The sequence below is a fragment of the Harmonia axyridis genome, chromosome 2, assembly GCF_914767665.1.
Source record: "Harmonia axyridis chromosome 2, icHarAxyr1.1, whole genome shotgun sequence".
NCBI lineage: Eukaryota > Metazoa > Arthropoda > Insecta > Coleoptera > Coccinellidae > Harmonia > Harmonia axyridis.
The window spans coordinates 482293-503434 of record NC_059502.1 but is presented as its reverse complement, the minus strand read 5'-3'; the positions used below and the strand labels follow the sequence as shown (position 1 = coordinate 503434).

General features: G+C 36.9%; 2 protein-coding genes across 2 annotated transcripts in view; both read left to right on the top strand.

Annotated features, from left to right (window-relative positions):
- LOC123672816 (BAI1-associated protein 3) overlaps positions 1-21142 on the top strand; it is a 73199-nt gene that overhangs the window by 13094 nt on the left and 38963 nt on the right. The window contains exons 2-3 of the mRNA XM_045607117.1: positions 10778-10863; positions 20329-20631. Of these exons, the coding sequence (XP_045463073.1) occupies positions 10793-10863; positions 20329-20631 (374 nt within the window). The 5' untranslated portion in view covers positions 10778-10792. The remainder of the gene's footprint in view (positions 1-10777; positions 10864-20328; positions 20632-21142) is intronic.
- Positions 564-4672, top strand: LOC123672818 (kappaPI-actitoxin-Avd3c-like). The gene is made up of 2 exons (XM_045607119.1): positions 564-871; positions 4376-4672. The coding sequence occupies exons 1-2, from the start codon at positions 796-798 to the stop codon at positions 4558-4560; spliced, it is 261 nt and encodes an 86-aa protein (XP_045463075.1). The 5' UTR covers positions 564-795; the 3' UTR covers positions 4561-4672.

The window sequence follows — 21142 nt, the reverse complement described above, 5'->3', positions numbered from 1 at the left end:
ATAGAAGGATTACAATTGGTCTGCAAAAGTTGCTCTATGTACATTCGAAACAAAAAATTATAATTCTGCCATGACATTCTGGAATTGCCACATTTAGAGTTCGCATGCATAGAAGTTTGAGATTTCAAATAAAATAAACATGAGGTAAATTTGTTCAGAAATGCAAATGTAATTATGAGTTCATTGAAATTAAATTTATGTGTAACATGCTCACATTCTCGAAAACAATTGTGCCAACTGAACAAAAACCGGATTTATGCCAGTAAAACGTTTGTTTACAGCTCTAGCAGGAATATTCAATTATTTTCTCTATTTCGAACCTATTTTAACTAACTTAATACTTACCAGAAACCAAAAGTCCGAATATGCTAAAATCTGTTATATTTTCGCAAAAATGTCAATTTGAATATCTTAAGACATTATTGGAGCAGTGTTTATTTTCTACTGATAATTAAAAGAAAGGAAATCACGCTCAATTTGCTTTATCCTTGAGTTCATAAAAATTCATCAGACAATTTTTGTCATACAAAATGAAGTCTAACGACTCATGACAATGACATATTTATGGTATCATTCGAAATTTGACTGATACCAAAGAACAGTCACCCGAAAATTGTTATCAATATTCCTTTCCTCGCTGTTTTCCATTGCTATCTCGTTTCCATTGAATGATCATTAATTAGAGAGCTAATTTAAAGGTAGGAAAAGTGTAATTTACTCACTTCAGCTCCACAAGTCGTTCAGCAACATCAGTACAGCGCAAATAGATCTTAAAGTACAATCCAAGGTCTTAAAATGGGAAGTTTCTGTATTTCGTTGATGCTAGTCACTGTTCTGTTTCATTTATCCAGCTCTGCGTTCACAAAAGAAGGTGAGTAAGAGCATGCAATCTTTGTTTTCAAATTTTTAGCTAAACATTCCATGTGATTCATCTAGGTACTATTCATTCAATAAACAAGTGTATAGTTGAAATAATCTACCGCTGGAAATTGTTATTGGGTTTTAAGAACGGTATGATTCTTTAGTTCGAAAATATTTGAATAATCTCGAAAATTGTTTCCCTCGACGATTTTTTCAATTATGTAGGTATCATACTGATTAATTTATAATATTCTTCAACATATTATGTATCTTTTGCATGCATGCATGGAAATTCTGAAACTCCTAAAAAATGTCACTCCTCAATTCATGGATAATTCAGAATCTGACATTTGTCATAGAAAATTCAATAGCGTTTCTAGGCTTATTCAAGCATACTTATTTATATTTGTGTGTTTTTCAATATACTCATCAATGTTCTGAATAGAAATTTAAAGTTAAAACTAACTTATCATTCAGAACTTTCTGGAACAATTTTCTTCAGAACGTCATTCTTGAAAAACCTGTATACAGGGTGAGCCGTAGTCTATAGTCTTCTGGATTTTTATGGAAGGTGCGATTTTATTAAAAATTTGGTTTCTTGGGTAGGAAATATTTTCAGCACTGGTGTAGGTTATAAAGGGTGTTTTTTTAGAGCTATAGAACTTTAAATTGCAATAAAACAACGATGGATTATTCGATTGACATGAATTTTATTTATCCGCAAGATAACTTTGTGGCATTACATTTTAAATAGGATTCGACTTTTTCCAACATTTGTGGACGTATATCGGCAATAACGCGGCGAATGTTGTCTTCCAAATGGTCAAGGGTTTGTGGCTTATCCGCAAAGACCAATGACTTTACATAGCCCCACAAAAAGTAGTCTAGCGGTATCAAATCACAAGATCTTGGAGTCCAATTTAGAGGTCCAAAACGTGAAATTAAAAGGTCACCAAACGTGTCTTTCAATAAATCGATTGTGGCACGAGCTGTGTGACATGTTGCGCCGTCTTGTTGGAACCACAACTCCTGGACATCATGGTTGTTCAATTCAGGAATGAAAAAGTTAGTAATCATGGCTCTATACCGATCACCATTGTTTGTTGACGTAGCCATTCAACCAGAAGTGCGCTTCATCGCTAAATAAAATAAAATGGTCGTAGTGTGCGATACGTATTCCGCACAGAACCATTATTTTCGAAATAAAATTGCACTATTTGCAAGCGTTGTTCAGGCGTGAGTCTTTTCACGATGAATTGCCAAACCAAACTGAGAATGAATCACTTGACAGCTGTTAAATCGGTCGCCATCTTGAACAGTAATGCCAACTCAAAGTTATATACCTCGAAAAAAACACCCGTTATTTGAAATATCGAAGTTGTTAGTACTTTTTGATATAAGCGACAAAATATTTTTGATCGATAGAGCAGTGGTTCCTACCCAAGAAACCAAATTTCCAATAAAATCGTACCTTCCGTTCTCCGTAAAAGTCCAAGGTACCATAAACCGTGTCCCACCCTGTATATCTGTTCTATATCGGTATAATAAGCGCATAAATGAAAGAGCACAACGGAATTTTCGGTTCTACAAACTCAATTAGGGGTTTTCGAAAGTGATCGGCTATAAAAAAAAAACTGAAAAACACAGCCAATATCACCGCATGCCAAACTAGGTTTCATCCGCTGGTAAAATGCAAATGGCATTCTGTGTTCGATTGATGGACTCCGAGAATTCGCGAACTTCATAAACTGCATTGTAGAGAGTTGTATTCGAAACGGAATTCAATGGATTCCAATCGGGATTCATCTGAAAGAACCATAACTGCCGATTACAGTTCAATATCGGATTTCACGGCTTGTTTTCAGCCCAATCGATATACCTAATAGAATATGCGATTATAGGAAACATTAAATTGAAATCATTTCCTTTAATAACCGTTTTTATTGCCTCTGATGTCCGAAGCGTGATGCGAAATCGATGAGGTTTTCCATTGTGATAGAATATGTCACCCTCAGTTGGAAATTTAAATGGATTTTTTCATGAATGAGGAGGTTTATACAAGACTGAGTTTAATGGTGTTTGCAATAGCCATTGTGATTTTACAGGGTGTTCCAAATTCGATGCTCACTGAAAGCATCTCGAGAACTATAAGACTTGAAGAAAAATTTTTAAAGGAACCTCGATCTCTTTTTTCGAAATAATTAGATATCAGAAAGCAGATCATAGATTCCTTCTCGATTTACAGGGCGTTTCTGAAAATCATAAAGATTACTGAAAAAACGTTTTTTTCGAGTATTTCGAACAGAAACCAGGAAAAATAGTGAAATATTTGAAACGGTCATTTTTCTGAAACGCCCTATAACCGAATCAAGATATCTATGATCTGCTTTCTAATATCCTTAGAATAAACATTTGTGCTCGATCCCGAATACAAGAGAGATGGAAGTATAGCGTCACCAATCACAATCGAGCTAGCCGATTGTGTTTGCGAGCCATAGATTTGGAGAATCCTGATTTGATTGTTGAATGCTTTATCAGGAATCCTTTTTTCATGACTTCACAATAGCTAGATCATTAAAATGAGGAAAATATTGACCCTTTCGAAACACGAAAGAATTGTTATGAATAAATCCCATTGTAAACTATTTTTGAGCATGAATTGATAATTTCGAAATTAATTAAATTATGTTACGCTACTGCTATAGTAGTGTCCCGTCAGACAAGGAGTGACGAATGTTGGCATCAAATTAAATGCATGAGTTACAAGGCGATTTCCGTTCCTCTTATTAATGTTCTAAGCTAATATCTTTGTAAAACACGTTATTAAAAATGGCAAACTCATATAAAACACCTAGCGTGAATATTTTGTGTGGCTGAAGAACTTTGTTCAGTGCCAACTCAAGAAGAAAAAAAAAAGCTAATATATTATTATTTCGGAAAGTCTTATAGTTCTCGGGTTGCTCTCAGTCAGCATCGAATTTGGGACACCCTGTACTAGTTTAGAACTCAATAGTTAGTGTTTTCCAATAGGTTATACAATTTGATATTTGTTCATTTCAATTGGTGATTACTTTGTAGAAATCCATTTAATTGATATTAAATACAAACTAATTCAATTTCCACCATTCAATTATCTAGATAATAATTATCAGCAGCGAAACAATTGTTATTTACATAATAAAATAGTGAAAATCAGAATATCTCGTATTTAATATCGATTTAAAATTATAATCTCAATACTGTGTAATATTTTTTGCCATTTTATATGGCATATGTGTTCAGTAGATATTATTCAGTTATTCACTCACTATTTAAAATAATTGCATGTGTACGCCCTTTTATCAATTGAAAACCATCAATGAATACACATTTTTGGTACAAAAAAAATTATTAGTATATTTTCACACAAAATTATAACACAATGTTGGTGTTCTGTGGTGCCGTCCGTCCGGCCGTAAACCCGATAACAATCGACAATAATTGCTTCTCATCATTGCTACATTCATTTTTCTAGATTGTGACAAACCTGTTGAAGTTGGACCAATGCAGTGCAGAGCAGCAATTTTAGTATTCCGTTGGCATAACAATCAATGTGAAGAAGCCATCTACGGTGGCTGTTATCCCTCTAAAAACAATTTCAAGTCTAAAAAGGAATGCGAGAAGGTGGCAGGACCCATATGTTCCAAGAAAAAATACTAATAGCGTGGATAATTGTCAAGTTTACGTTTTTTTCATCCACGTTGAAGTTTCTTGTTAAAGTTTGAATTTTCTATATCTTATTATTATTATTCTAATAAAGTGTTAAAGAATTCATGAATATTTTTATGAGAATATTGATGATCATTACATAGTACGGTACGTTTTAATCTTACACTTATATACCTAACTAGAATGTATGCTACATCTTCTTCCCATAAACTCTACGCTTCTCGAAAATTCTTTACTTCTTGTTTCTTCTTAATTATTGCCTTTTTTTGATACTCCCTGTAGATTACCGTGAATATTCTAAAAAAAAAATCAGTCCGTTCTCAGTAAAATCAGATCAGAGAAACTGAATTTTTGGATGCCTTTGATTTCATCAATAGACTTCATATACACACAGATATCTAATGAATAAATATTGAAATATAGAATTTCGGATAAAAAATTTTTCAGTAGAACTCAATAAACTTCTAAACAACACTCGTCCAAAAGCCGCGTAGGTACCCAGTATCAGTACTTTTTGGAATAATTTTAACTTGTCCTGCCACTCATGAACATTGTACATAACAAGCATTTCTTTCAAATTAAAGTTTTTCTCTCTCGAAACTACAAAATATCACATGGAATGTTTCATCATAATCTTCTTTTCATATAAAATCATAATTCTCATCTTTATCACATTAATTTTTCTAGATTGTGACAAACCTGTTGAATTAGGACCTGTATCCTGCAAAGCACGTATAAGAGTATACCATTGGGTTGACGATGAGTGTGTAGAAGCATTCTATGGCGGATGTAATGCCTCTAATAACAATTTCAAAACGAAAAAACAATGTCAATTGGTGGCAGAACCTATATGTTCCAATTAATCGTTCTTATTCTGGTTTTACATGACAAATTTTCATGGATAACTTTCTCAATTGTTAACGTTTGAAATATATGAAATGTATAACTTGTTATAATTATAATAAAGCATTAAAAAAGATTTCAATGTTCCACTTGCAAAAAATCACTGAGGTAAAATGAAATCCTTGTTAGCTACATCATTCAGTATTCTGAATCGTAATTTAATCATTGGTGTTGCAACCTTGAGCATGGTGGCCATGACTGAAATCGTTTTCCATCCTTAATGAATCCTTATGAACTTGACAACCCATTTAGTCTTTGTATATTTTTCCATTTTAACATATCTTAACTCTTCCTGCAAATAATCGATTAAATTCTAAACAAGTCCAATCTCCGAAATATATTCTGTGCTCCAGATACTTATCAGATCAGAATAGTTATTTCTCTAATTCTGTGGTTATTCCGTTCATTCTTCCACATCTTGTAGAACAAAATCGTGCGAGAATATATCAGAAACGCACAGTTTTCATGGTTATATTTTATTATTCTATGTTGGTACTCCGAACTTTCCGCCACGGCTTTATCTGTCAATTCATCAATTTGCCTTAAAGAAATTAGTTCTGCCAACCAACATTTTTCAATGCAAAAATCACTAAATTACATTTATGGAAATATTTCATTAATTTCAATGAAAATGCGATGAATTAGAGAAAATAATGTATAATACTCGTACAGAAGGCTCATTCTACCACTCGTTCATTCCAAAACTCGCCACTTCGTGGCTCGTTTTTGAATTTTGAACTCGTGGAAGAATATCAGCACTTGTATTATAAATAACTATTACAATACAAGTGCAGAAGGCATTGATATTCTTCCACGAGTTCAAAATTCGAGTTTTGGAATGAACGAGTGGTAGAATGAGCCTTCTGTACGAGTATTATACATTATTTTCTCTGATTCATTGCATTTTCATTGAAATTAATGAAATATTTCCATAAATATAATTTAGTGATTTTTGCATTGAAAAATGTTGGTTGGCAGAACTGATTTCTTTAAGGCAAATTGATGAATTGACAGATAAAGCCGTGGCGGAAAGTTCGGAGTACCAACATATAATATCAAAATATAACCATGAAAACTGTGCGTTTCTGATATATTCCCGCACGATTTTGTTCTACAAGATGTGGAAGAATGAACGGAATAACCACAGAATTAGATAAAAATTACTTTTTCCATCGCTGAATTTTCGTATAGGTAACTTTATCGATTAACGAACTGAATTCAATTGGAATCTGATATATTTAAATTCAACTTTTTTTATAGGATTCTCACAAAATTCTACATGAACATTCGACTTGCTATTGTACAACTAAACCTCAAATTTCAGTTCGATCTGAATAAAACTTCATAAGTATATGACTACTTCGCCATCAAACAGATTTTTCTTATAAACGTATCAACCCTCAAAATTTGGAGCAAGTTCAAGGAGTTCAGCAGCAAAGCATAGGGTTACCCCGATGTCCCAAAGTTATTCAATCTATTCCACAACCTACCCTCATCTCTATCAATAATGAATCCCCAATTCAAGCTCTGTTGATTTCAATTCAATCCATAACCAATCCTATAGAAGATGCAAATAACGTCTTGGACAAAGCATGTGGCTGCAATAGGTAGGTAGAGGTATTCAACAAACCGAGATGCCGTAAACGGATGTTGATGTTGTATGATGTACATTCGGTCCATGTCAGATTCGAATGACTTCTGAACAGGGTGAAGAGAGAGACGGGGAGAGATAGAGAGAGTCAAAGCGTTTGTCAGAAACGACTTCATGCTTATTTGGTTACGTCTCATTTAATGAACCAAGCAATAGTCCGATGAATCAATATCTACCTATATCTACCAAAGGGATTGTATGTTGGAATGTTCCATTTTGGTTGTGACTGAGGCAATAGTTGATTTATGGGTTTAATTATAATTATACCATGTTTCATTGTTAGGTGATTGTATTAGATTGAAATGGTGATATATTCTTATTATTTTTGCACTGATCTTAAATGAACCTTCTGAAAAAAAAGCATTTTTGCACAACTCAGAGCTCGAATGGGAACTTCTTATGCTTCCACCTTATAGTCTGGAACTGGCATCAACTGACAATCACCTGTTCCTGGCCGCAATATATTAATTTTTTCCCAACTTAATAAACGCATTCGCCATTTTGTAACCAACGGGGCTAGCAAGATATGAATATAAGGTCAATTGAAATATCCCCGGTCTGATGCACAAATGGCGGTGCTAGTATTGAATCCATATGATATTTAGTTAATACCAAGCTTCAAACGAAACGTGTCAAAATTTGACAGCAGTCCGACCATTAGTTTGTGAGATATTGCGTTGTGGGTGTAGCTACTTTTGTTATTTGAAAAAAGATGAGAAATAAAAGAAATTCGTGTGCTTATAAAATCTTGGCTTTTTGAAGAGTTTCTGAGGTCTGCACCAGGAAGATCAACCATCATTCATTCGTATGCTAAGTTTAAACATGGTGAAATGAGCACTGAAGACGGCGAACGCAGTGGACGCCCAAAAGAGGCTGTCACCAACGAAAATCAAAAAGTTCACAAAATAATTTTGAATGACCGTAAAGTGAAGTTGATCGAGATAACAGACATTGTGAAGATACCATCTGAACTTGTACATCATATCATCCACGAATATTTGTACATGAGAAAGCTGTGTGCAAAATGGGTGCCGCACGAGCTCACAATCGATCAAAAGCAACAACGTGTTAATGATTCTGAGCATGGTGATGAAGCATGGCTCCATCATTTCACTCCGGAGTCCAATCAACAGTCAGCTGAGTGCACTGCACACGGTGAAGCGAATCTAAAGCGAAGAAAAACACAACAGTCAGCTGACCAGGTTATGGCATCAGTATTCTGGGATGCGCAAAGTATAATATCCATTGATTTCCTTCAAAAGCGATTATTATATAGCGTTATTGGATCGTTTCAAGGATGAAGTAGTTAAAAATAGGTCCCATTTGAAGAAAAAAAAGGTGCTGTTTCATCAAGACAATGCGCCGTGTCACCAATCAATGAAAACAATGACAAAATTACATGAATTGCGCTTCGAATTGTTTCTGCATCCACCGTATTCGCCAGATCTGGCCCCAGCGACTTTTTCCTGTTCTCAGACCTCAAAATAATGCTCTCTGGAAAGAAATTTAGCGACAATGAAGAAGTAATCGCCGAAACTGAGGCCTATTTTGGAGCGAAAGACAAATCGCACCACAAAAATGCTATCGAAAAGTTCAAAGATCGCTATAATCGCTGTATCGCCCTCAATGTTAGACCGGGGACTTTTCAATTGGCCTGTAGTGTTTGATATTGGGTCATCATGTTCGATCATTAAAACTCAATAAAAGTTTGAGATCAGTTATAATTATTTCTTCTGCCCTGTCATTGACAAATTAATTAAATCCATCAATTTTCAAGTAACTTCATCTCTCGAACCTTCAAACCGGAGAAATATGGCTCTAGAAAAAAGAAATGTGTATCACACCAGATCGTCACCGATATTTCGAACGTGAAGAGAATCTATCTCGAATCAGATGATCGAAGAACAAGGAAAAACTCGATAGAAACGTAAGGAGGAAATGGAATATTGCTCGTGTGAAACTTTTGAAACTCTATTTCAATAAAGAAGTTCCTCGAAACTTTCGGACTGGATACAGAACTGATGATGCTTCAAGAGGAGTTACTTTGGGTGATTCGTTCCCTGGGAAATACTGACACAGATGTGTTTGTAGCGTCTCAGAACTTTGTAGATTAAAATCTGAAAATGAATTATTCATTTCGTTGGTTTTGATTGGTTATGAACTCCACGGGAGAGTTATTGTGTTGATTCCTTCATTGCGAATTGAACCAATAAGGGACCACTATTTTGCCAATGAATTATGACGAAAAATATTTCTCGGCTTCATATGAGTTTTACTGTATATCGAATTTTTGGGATTACCAAGCTATAAACGAATAAAGTTTGGAGAAATTTCTGTACGAATTTTCAGATTCACGCCGACGCGACGTGAACGACCAATAGGAAAAAAGTCCGATATCCGTCGCTTAGCAACGACCGCGGCAATTGACGTTTCTAGAATATTCCGAATAGTCGATTGAACAAGAATGATGAACTTGGTTAATTATATCGATTCAAATACAGGAATTCGATATTTGACTAAAATATCTATACGAAATATGCCCCCATATGAATGTTTTTCGAATTTTAAAAGCTGCAAATAGAAAATACTTGGACTGAGGACGTACAAGGTCAAACTTCATTCATGCCGTGGTTTCTTTGCATAATTAGGACATTGCAGATGTACAAACAGATAACAAGGATGATTACAGGTATTTCATTTGTTATTTTCATAAATAATCAATCAAAGTTTTCTCGAAAATCACGCAAAAATATGTAATTTCCTATACATTCTGACGTTTCTCTTAAATCTGTGTTTCCCGATATCAACCATCGATGGCTTTCAGAGTAGGTGGATAGAAATATAAAAAGTCAGATGATATTCGAATAGAATTTTTGAATTTTGGACGAATCGACAGGAAAAATGCAAGAAACAATGATTCAGATCCAGATGATTTCCATGTATATTTGATGATATTTTCGAACGTAATGGTATTGTGTCAGTCGAAAACTTCGTTTGCCAGAAGCCTCTACAGGTGTTATTTGAGGAATTTTTAACGAGATAGATAGAAAAAGAATGGACTGCAACGGTAGGAACCCCCCTTTATGATGATATTTTAGCTTTTTGTTGAGATTTTCATGAAAATTGGCCAAATTTTATAGTAATACAGGTATGATGGAAATATTTCACAACGAAAACAAGGTGAATCTATCTAAAAGGTAGATCTATCGGAATTGGGTACTAGTTCAATGGATTAAATTGATAGGAACTGTTATATAGCATTATAATAATGTGTGATTACATCGTATCAAGTGATTTACTTTCCCATTCATAACATCAAATCTTACTTATTGTAAGTAAATCCAATAACCACAGAAAACTAATAAGAAACAATGATGGTTTAAAATATCTATCTCGATGTATACTACGTTTCTATCAAGTCCACATATATTGGACGTCCTGTTTATTTCTGGTCACGTATATGAACAATGCGACGACATGGTAAACCTCTTATATAATAGCCTCAAGGATCTTGGGGAATGTAAATCCCCGAGCTGCGCTTTAGCTAAAGATTCCACACGCGATGATATCTCCTCCCTTACATTGTACCAATTAGTATTCGATCCCTCACGTATATCCACGAATGCAATTCTAATATTTCTTTTTCTTTTTCAGAAATCAAGACTGAAAATGAGTTTCCTGAACTCGCTTACGGAAATAGTTAGTAATAGTGTAGCAGGACTTTCCTTGAGTCCAAAAAGGTGAGTTTACAAGTTATATCAGTATTTCGTGCATGAAGGCATTAGCGTAGCGTAGTGTAAGCAACCAATGGCCGGGATCGATACTTTTATAATTAAAATATCATTTGGCTGCTCTTATGGAATTAATTCCGATATTTAATATGAATTTACGTTCGAAACTTTCAAATTAAAATTGAATTCAGGAACGAAAGATTAGGCGATAATAATATTGTAATTAAAAATCTACTACACGGCTTACACCTTTCGGAAGTTTCTGTGGAAGATTTCTTTATTACTTTTCTTTATTCTATTCCATAATTGAAAATGTACACATGGAAAGGCACGTTGAAGAACTTGGAAACACATAGCGCAACTCTTTGCTGACCTGGGAGAGCTAAAATGTTTATTGAAGGCCTTGAGATCTGGATCTGACCTTCTGTTACCTTGGAAAAGTACACTACTTAGAGAGTATTCAGCAATTGGACTTTAGGAATTGTTTATTTAAGATTTAAGAGGAGTTTCATGATCATGTGATCAATTGAGCCTCCCATCAGAGCTTTTATGGTCATTGGTCGTCGTAGTCTACAACTAAACCTCTACTTCTGGAATTTTAATCAACTCCGGTATCTGGGATAGCTTCAAGGAGGTTACTTCCTCACTTCTACAAATCTTTTATCCAAAGAATTTTGCGTTGGCTTTCAGTGGCGGTGCAATCCATCACCAGCTAATCCGAAGTTTAGTCTTCCTGTGGGGAATCCAGTGAGGAGGTTTAGCATATTCTTGTTAAGATCCAGATACTCCTTAGATCTCGCAGTATCAAAGTTTCGAAAAAACTTTTCGGAATGAGTCAACCCAGGAAGATCCCAACAGAGTGTTCCTCTTTCGGGTTCTTCTTTTCCCTGAAACTTCTCCTTGCACCACAGCAATACCACAGAAAGAATCTGCACTCGTCATTTTCTGCTAGCATCATTCTCATTAGGTGCTTCCTGAGGCAGCAATGCCATGTGAGGAATTCAGTGAGGAGGAGTAGCATTATCTTGCTGAGATTCAGATACTCCTTAGATCTTACAGTATCAATGTTTCGAAAAAACTTTTTGGAATGAGCCAACCCAGGAAGATTCCATCAGAGAGTTTTTCTTTCGGGTTTTTCTTTCGGGTTTTTCCTTCTCCTCAAACTTTTTCTTGTACTACAGCAATATCACAGAAAGATTCTGGGCCAATAGATGGAGTTTGGGCTCCTTTTCTTGCAAGTGGCTTGGCCTCTTGACCTGAAATCTTACACAAAGAAGCACAATTCTAGAAATTTAACAATTTCTAAAAGCTGTTGAAACGTGTATCTGTCTATGTCTAAATGGCATAACCTATTGAACACAAATGACATAAGAAACCTCACAAAATACTACGAAGGTTGCCATATAACCATTCCAAATTGAATACCTCCTATTAGAAAACCTTTTACAGGTATCCTCTCACAGTTCTGTTCTCCAGTTTCCCAAAACAAGCACGCCAAAACTAAAACGATGGGAACCTGCTATTGATCATGGAGAAAAGTTTCGCTCTTGTGTTACTTCCCCAACTTATAACAAGCCATTAGGAGGCAGAAATGATATACTCTCGCGATCTCTCTTTACCCACAGAACGATGCGGCATGCCAACACCTGTATCAATTTCCTGACCCGTTGCTCTCGGAACTCCTTAATTAGAGTAATATTCGCAGCATCCCATCTCCCCCCACCTCTTGGCACGTCTCGGAAGGCGACGTACGTCCCCATTAACGACAACTTCCGGTGAGGACGTTAAAGAGCGTCGTTCCGGCGATGAAAATGAGGAACTGGGAACGAATAATGTACCAGGTATAGTTTTAATGCCCTCGTAAGTATGCAGCTTAAACGGCGTTGACGAGGAAGTCGGGCGTTACGGTCCTGCGAACATAATTTCTGTGTAATCCTTTCGGATTGAACGGGGCGGTCTTGAACGACACACTGACATCGTTAAATTTGAGATGAGGATTGGATGGAGGTGTTCGGGCATGTTCTTGGTCAGGGTTTTATCGTTAGATGGTCGATTTTTTGTTCAGGTAACCTTAGGAATTTGATGTTTTTATGATAAAATTCGTAGGGAACGGTCTAAAACGATAAGGTGATGACAAATTCGTGCTTGAATTCAAGGACTTTCTTCTATCCAGTCTTATAAACATGATAACTTTCGAATGGAAGGACTTAGAAACATGATACAATCAATTTCAGTAAACTCTGCATGAGAATAGATGTAAAATATGAATAATGAATTGGCTATTTCAACCGCAATCGAAGGATTAAGCTCACATATCGTCCATTCTGAAACCAAAGAAAATGAAGAGGGCAAGGCTTTCACCAGAAAAGAAGACAAATTCCTTCTATTAGCTCAGAACTTTTCTATGGGATGGGTAAATGCACCTACAAGAATCCTGAGAAGGAAAAAACCGAAAGAGAAACATTCTGGTGGAATCTGTCTGGGTTGGATTATTCCGAAAAGTGTCTTTGAAACTTTAATACTGCAAGACCTAAAAAGTATCTAGATCTCAGCAAGAATATGCTGCACCTCCTCAATGGATTCCCTACACACTATTGCTGCCTCAGAAAGCACCTCATCAGAATGAGTCTAGCAGAAAACAACGAATGGAGATTCTGTGTAGAGGAAGAAGAAACTTTGGATCACCTTGTGACGGAATGCCTCGCCATCGCTAGCCAAGGCAGAAAATGTTTTGAACAAACAAGGTGAAATTCACGCAAAATGCCAAATTTTCTGATGAAGTATTAGTTGGGTGCGCAATATCAACTGGTGACATTTCCAGGCCTCATGTAGAACAAGTTAGTGTGAACAACCAAAGTTGCATTCACAACTGCTTGACAGAATTGGTTAATTTCATCCACCAGAATAATTCAGTTCATTCAGAATCAAAATTTATCGCAAATTAAATAATCCAGTGTATAAAAACAGTAAATATTACTTCTTTCTTTCATAAATCCAGGGGTCTCTATTTACATGGGCCTGCAATAATAGCAGAAAGCAACTGGCCAGAGACAAAAATGTAACTCTGTTGTGGGTACAGTAGTATCAAGGTTTAACACCAGTAGGTCCTGAGCTCTTTTGTGGGCTTAGAAAATACCAATACAAGGCAGGGGTCTAATAATGGGAGTGGGATGATGAAAAAACCTTCTGGAGGAATATTCCTGGTCTTGATTAGGCAAAGAACTTTGTGGTGCTTTCACCGACCTATGTCAGGAAGCTCTTGAAGCTGAGCTTCGGGTTATGGTGGGACTGCTGACAGGACATTATCGGAGCAAATATCTTATGTACCACGTGGGTAAGTCAGCAAATGAGATCTGCAGTCTCTAATGTGGAAAGGAGGGAAAAACAGCTGGACACATAGTGTGCAAATGCCCAGACTGACCTAAGAACTATTCACATGGGAAAGACAGTTCTGGATACTCAAAAAGTAAAAGCCAAGACTTCTAAGATGTCGTCGATTTCTTCAACAGCATCGATGGTAGGCTAACAGAGCCACAACAACCCCGATTCAGTGAAAGAAAATTAATAATTCATTCTCAGATTGTATTCAGTATATTCAAGAATTCATTCTACCTCTATCAACCGAAACATCTTCCATTCAGCATCAACAAAAAGCCGTTGTTCGTTGATAAACCCAACGGAGCACAATTCATCTCCAACCATACACCTCGGCCAGATTGGATTAGAAAACCCTCCCTTTGAAGCTACTCCTCCATATTCCATATAAATTTATCTCCGAAGGCAGGTTCATCCCTCCTCCTTCGGGATGCTGGAGTATCCGTCAAGATGATCGATTGCATAACAATGTTATATCTAGTTAACATCCCCTGTTATCCCTACAGAGGGTATTATCCTGTTGAACGCCCAGACCGTCCTCCTCCTGGATTCAACACGTGATTTATGGTATCGCTCATTAAGGACATTTTTATTGTTCGACGGTTGGTACACCTCGTAAATCAATTTACTTCCGTTGTATTTCATAAAGGTCGTAATGTGTAAATTATGCCAAGAACGAACGAAAGAGGATTATTAGGTCAGATGGTGTTTATCGAAGGTTCATGTCGGCGGAATTGAATCGAATAATAAATTTTTTATGGCGTCATAATTTTTGGTTTTATCCATTGTGTTGATGAAGTTGTTCGAGGGATTGAATATTCTGTGCCCTACGGAAGTTTTTATGGTAAACAATTTTATGGGTAAGAATTTTAAATGAAGCACTGATGTGGAAGTAATCTGGATTTTACTTTCACGTGAAATTTTTAAACAGTCTCATTTGATTGATGCCCTTTACCTCCATTATTAGTGTTATTAGCGTTATTAGTGTGACGTAACACACCGCCATTTTTGGTTCTCCTGTCAGTGTTCAGAATCCAAACAAATAAATAGTCATTCAAATTAGTACGGTGTCGTTGAAGGAATCGGCTTATTTTCAAAAATAAGAGTATTTGAGGAACGATTTCAGTATTAATTGAAAGACATAAGGAACGAGGTTGATACCAGTAAGTTTGAATCCTGTATCATTCCCCAGATTTTGTAAAAAGCCGTGTTTATTAGTTGATCTTCAAGTTCGAACTTACTGGCATTAATTTCGTGCCTTCTGTCTATCAATTAATAGTAAAATCGTTCCTTAAATAATCTTATTTATCGAAATAAGCCAATTTATTGAACACTGACAGGAGAACTAAAATGGGGGTGTGTGACGTCATCACTAATAAAGCGTATTAAATAGTAGTTTGGCTGAAAATTTCTGTGAAAACATGAAGTTTTTCCAGGAAGGAATTTTTCTCGTGTCGATATCTAACAACTAGGTAGATATTGTTTTCTAATTCAATCTGATTTTTCATTAGAAATGGTTTTTGAAGTACATTAGTCACACTTGAAGGTAAAGATTGTCCAAGAATAAGGTCGAATTTTCAAGAAAAAATCTGTTTTTACTTGTGAGCCTCCCTGGACTTATTGAGTGGAACGTTAAATATGGGAGTCCATTTGGGATGTCTTTAATTTCTGGCAGAACGATGGTTCCAAAAGTTTTCCATAAAAGCTTTCTGTAGGGATATTCTGAATTCACTTCGCTGAATTCAATCTTGAAGAATATAAGATTCAAAATTAAATAAGTGGATTGGAACAACAGATTAATGAATAACATATCATATATGTAACATTATTGGTGGTCGCAAATATCTTAGATTTTCCAAAATTATATTATTTTCTTTGAAAATCGATAATGCAATATCTAGATAGGAGAATTACGCATTAAGTCCTCTAGTTATATCATCAAAACCATTGAACCCATCGGAAATTCCACCTTATGTACCTATTACAGATCAATACCGTTGAAAACAGTTATTAACGTATAATGTTCACCTTTACGACCATATTCGGTATAATATTCTTTCCAAAGGCCACGTATCGCGCATTTTATACCTGGATGATGAAGAAAATATCCCATCTCAAACATTATTGAATCGTTAAATTCCATAAAGACGAGAAGATAAAGATTCGCGATGTATTGAAAAAAAAAATACCGAACTCGGGTTTTTTTTTTCTGTGGTTGGATCCCCTATCTACAGGCCGGAACGCATAAAAAGGAAGCTGAAAATGGTTCTAATTTCACACTGGACACCGCTCAATACGAGCAATTAGCCGGCTCTTTTTGAGTCTGGACGATTGAAGGCCTCAGGCCCCTTTTCTATTCATCAATTAAATGGGCATTCAAGGCACACCTCATTTCACCTCAATCAAAGATGGCCGGGGAAATAGGCACGGGTGGATTTGAAGGAAATTGGGTTCACGGTTTTCCAAAGGAGGGATGTTGAACAACAAATTGGGGTCAGGGGGTAAATACAGATTTTCAATTCAATCGAACAACTCATTAAAATTCAATGACGATACTGTTAGGAGTGAAAGGAATTTTTTTCAAAGTACAATAACAACGTCATATTTCACTTCTTCTTTTTCTTCACTAGAGAGCTGTTCAAAATGGAACAACCTTTATAAATGTACAAAAAAAAATCTCAATTCATTTTCGTCCATGCTATTTCAACACCGTCTGTTATGATTTTATTCTTTACAAAAATGTTGTTTTATCCGGCTCGTAGGACCAAAAATGAATATATCTGCTTAATTCGCTTGTTTGGCTCGGATGTTTTTTCTTCTGATTCGAAGTACCAAAATTGTTGCTTCTTGTTCAAATGACTAAATAATGTTGACTATGGATGAAGAATAATACGATAATGATTTGAAATTGTTCAATTTGCCTTGTTAAGCGAATAGAATTGAATAATTATGAAAGCACTTGATACAGGTGATAGCACGATGCGAGTAAGCACAGAGTTGAACCATAGAGAAATTCTTCTTTTTCCTGTATAAGCCTCAACACCCACTGTATTCTACGATCGATGGGAACACCTTCTCCAATAACGAGGCGGGAAATTTCTTACACTTAAATGTCACTGGTACACCTAAATCCTTATTTGCCAAACCAAATTGGCCCTCCGCTGTCTCGGATACAGGAAACGTGACTGCTGCGATATTCCGTTCTGGTATTCCAATATAATATCGAATGGGAAGATGGCGAGATCAAAGGATAACTGAAAAGCACGCGTTCAAAATGAAATTGTGAAAATTTCACATTGTACCCGGGGATTACTTCCGGTCTGAACTTGAATCGCTTTTTAAAAAAGTTTATTTTTTCTGAATCAATACAATCTATGTGAGCGATATTTTTTTCAATCGTTCGTGTTCGGCATCTCAAGACAACTCTATTGAATTATTCGAGAAATCCCGTGTTCAGAAGCAAACAAACGCCGTTCAAAAACTCTCGGCTTCAATTCGTACAGCACCCAATTTCCTTGTTTCTGAATCATTCCAATAACTTTCAGGCGTTCGGAAATGGCTTGTTACGTCACTCTTAATGGTCCTGCCAATTCTTGTTGCATTGGACACGAGTCTTGATCGAAAAATGCCTCCAATTCTGCATCTTCGAAAACCTTTTCTCTTCAACAGTCACGCTGATCTTCGACGTCAAAATCACTGTTCTTGGAACGTTGAAACCACTCTAGGCACATTCTTCCACTAATAGCGGTCTCACCATAGGTATTTGGGAGCATTCGATGAGCCTCAGCCGCAAATTTCTAAATATTGAAGCAGAAAATAAAACCTCCCACAAATGATGAGAATGTGGCTCGTAAGCTGACATGTTTAATCGAGAATAACTTTATGATGCAGACACAAATCGTCTAATATTTCGATGGCGTTGTGTTTACAAATACCTAAGCTTATTGTATGACATCTACGATCTATTTTTGCGATTACCACTTACCGTTACAGTCATCCATTGCAAAACGGCGAAGTCAAAGTTGTTAGTTCAACATCCTGTATCTCCGAAGGGATACGAGATTGAAAGAAATTTTACTAAAAAGGACTTCTTCTTTTAACTAGAAGTTATGACCTGGCCTTTCGGATCGCTCTGCATATTACACTCCATTGACTTCTTACCTTCGTTGCACGTCTAACTATTTTGATCCCTTCAAATCTACCTCGTACGGCACCCCCAATTTCCTCCAAGAAGTACACGAGGAGATAAATGGCAACGCTGATGGAATAGAATAATACCCAAAGAAAGTCCCCTCCGTCCCCATTAGAGCAGCATGTGGCCTCGGGCGAGGGAAGGCTGAACTTGGATGTGTTGAATTTCCATCCCTTGAGAACTGGAAGTTGGCGAATTCAACCTATTCCCAGACTTTTATGCCGCATTCAGACGCAATGCGACCTATAAACGAATGACGTCAAGGGTATTTGAGTCATTGAAAGTTCTTTTGAGGGAGCTATGTTGACGTAAATTTCGTATCAGGTCCATGGATACGTTCGGGATACTTTCGTATGTTGGTCCGAAGGGTTTGGGATAAAGACGCGAAAGGCTGTATTCAGTATTGAGCGCTTGTCATTATGTGCGCCTATTGGAGAGTACGGAATGTTTGTTCTATAGAAGGTTTTCCACTGAGAGATTCCGTTTTGTCGGAAAAAACAAGTATATTCCAAGAGAAATTAATGAATCTGTAGTTCATTGTGAACAAGAATGAATGCCGTTGAGGATGAATAAAGTGTAGGATCCAGTTATTGTTCCCTGTAAATAATTGAGATGGTCAACAGGATGCTTGAAGACCTATAGTTTCTTCAAGTGTCGAGGGCATGACAGTTTCAATGAATTTACAGGGAACGAATTGTTATTGTACATATAATGTAAAAAGGATGTGTTATTCTTCGGGGTGTCGAAGATGTGTCATGTCGGTTGTAAAACTTAAGAGATTTACTGGGGTTAGGAAAGAAAGAAGACAAGACGGTTGTACCAGATGTGTCACATCTGAGTATCAGGTTCTAGTCCTTCGAAAATATTCGATTTCCAGGAATCCGCGAAGATCTTTGTGGGCGGTATGGAAAAACTCTTATAGGGGATGGTACTTTCCCTAAGGGTGTGGTCAAGCCGGAAGGAGGGAAGGATATTCAGAGTGGACGGGGTAAATTGCGGTCAGGGGACGAAGTAAGTCCGAGTAGGTAGACAGTTCAAATTAAGTCGAAGACGGGTAAAGTTCAAGTTCGGTCTATGTCGAAGTAAGAGTTAGTTCAGTCGGTCAACTTAAGACGTAAGACGAAAAGATCCATTGGCCATAACAGTTGTACACGCCTCATTTTGGAATAAGTAAAGTCCAATCGAACTCTGCCAGCTCAAGAACCGAAACACAATTCTCGAAATTGGGGCTCGAAAAATCCAAAGATGCTACGTTTTAACGTAGCCTTCAAGGTGAATATGAGCCTCATCACTGAGGATGCTTCTTCGACAAAAATCAGGATCATTTTGATGCATTTCAAGGACCCAGTTAGCAAAGAAACAACGTTGCTGGTGATCGACCGGCTGGAGTTCTTGTGTAAACTGAACTTTAAGAGCCTTGAGACCTAAGTATTTAGATGAAATACATTGTAATGTTATTTGTGGAGTCTCTAATTCCCAAAATCGACGAACAATCGACAATCCAGGGTTTTCGTGAATATTACGGTCTGCAGCACCATTATTCTCCGTTGTTTTTCAACGACGCACAATGTATACGATTTTTCTCATCACTTACATGTCCCAAAACCTGGACGTTTCCACCAGTTTCACTATTGCCGGCCGAAAAGGTGCTCCACGTCAAACCAAAAGATCTTAACAGGGTAGACATAGAAATACAGGCTATAAATTGAAAAGGAGTCGTAAAATTGATGTATAACCCCTAAGTCGAAAACTGTGCATTGGCTTCCCACAGGACCTCTTAGTGACCTATAAAAAAATTCAATTCACTTTCCAGGTCATACTACCCGGAGCCTGAAACATAATAAAAATATCCTTAATACCTCCTCATTTACCAACCCTCCTACTGACATAATCTCAATCTCTTCCAGATTCTCGCTGAGCAGAGCGGACACCTCGGAGAGCAACTCCGCAGGTCTCACGCCGGGGTCCCGGAGCAACTCCGGCGACAGCAACACTCCGGGGTTCCCGAAGGTTCTGCCGGCTCCGGGAGCCAGCGCCCTGGTCCAGCGTCGCAAGAGCACCCTGGAATGTCTCGTTCCCACTCCTCCGGTTCGACGACCGGGTTCCTTCAGACAGCGTTCCCCCAGGACAACGCCCGTGGAGAGGAGACCGTCGACCTTTTGCTCCAGGAGGCTGAGCTGGCCGGAGGTCGACCACCAGGTTCGTTCGGGGTAAGATCAAGATACAATAAGATATTCGTTAATAATTTACTCGAAAGAACTTCTTATTTCAATGGACTAGTTTAGTGATGTTGATAATACTATATTTGACACAATAGAATTAAAATATAGAGCAAAACTGATAAATCAGTGGAAAAATTCTGAAAATCCATCAATAAATTCCTGAGAAATAGATTATTTAAATTTACGTATTTTAGCGCGGAACGTCTTTGGTCTCCGACTCGTCTGTGACGTCACGCCACTTGCCTGTGATCGCTACACCATAAATTACGTTTAAATACTTAGCCGCGCCAAGGCTCTCGCGCCGTTTGTAGTTGTACAGTGTAGTTTTAACTCGAGTTTTGTTTTTATGTCACCATAATGGAAGAAGGCTTCGTGAAAGGACAAAGTTATTTTTACTCAATAACTTATTTCAAACCAACTTACACCCTAGTATTTTTATTATCAGAAATAGAAAGCTAGTACTGATAGGTACTTACATCAACATGATCTTCATACACAT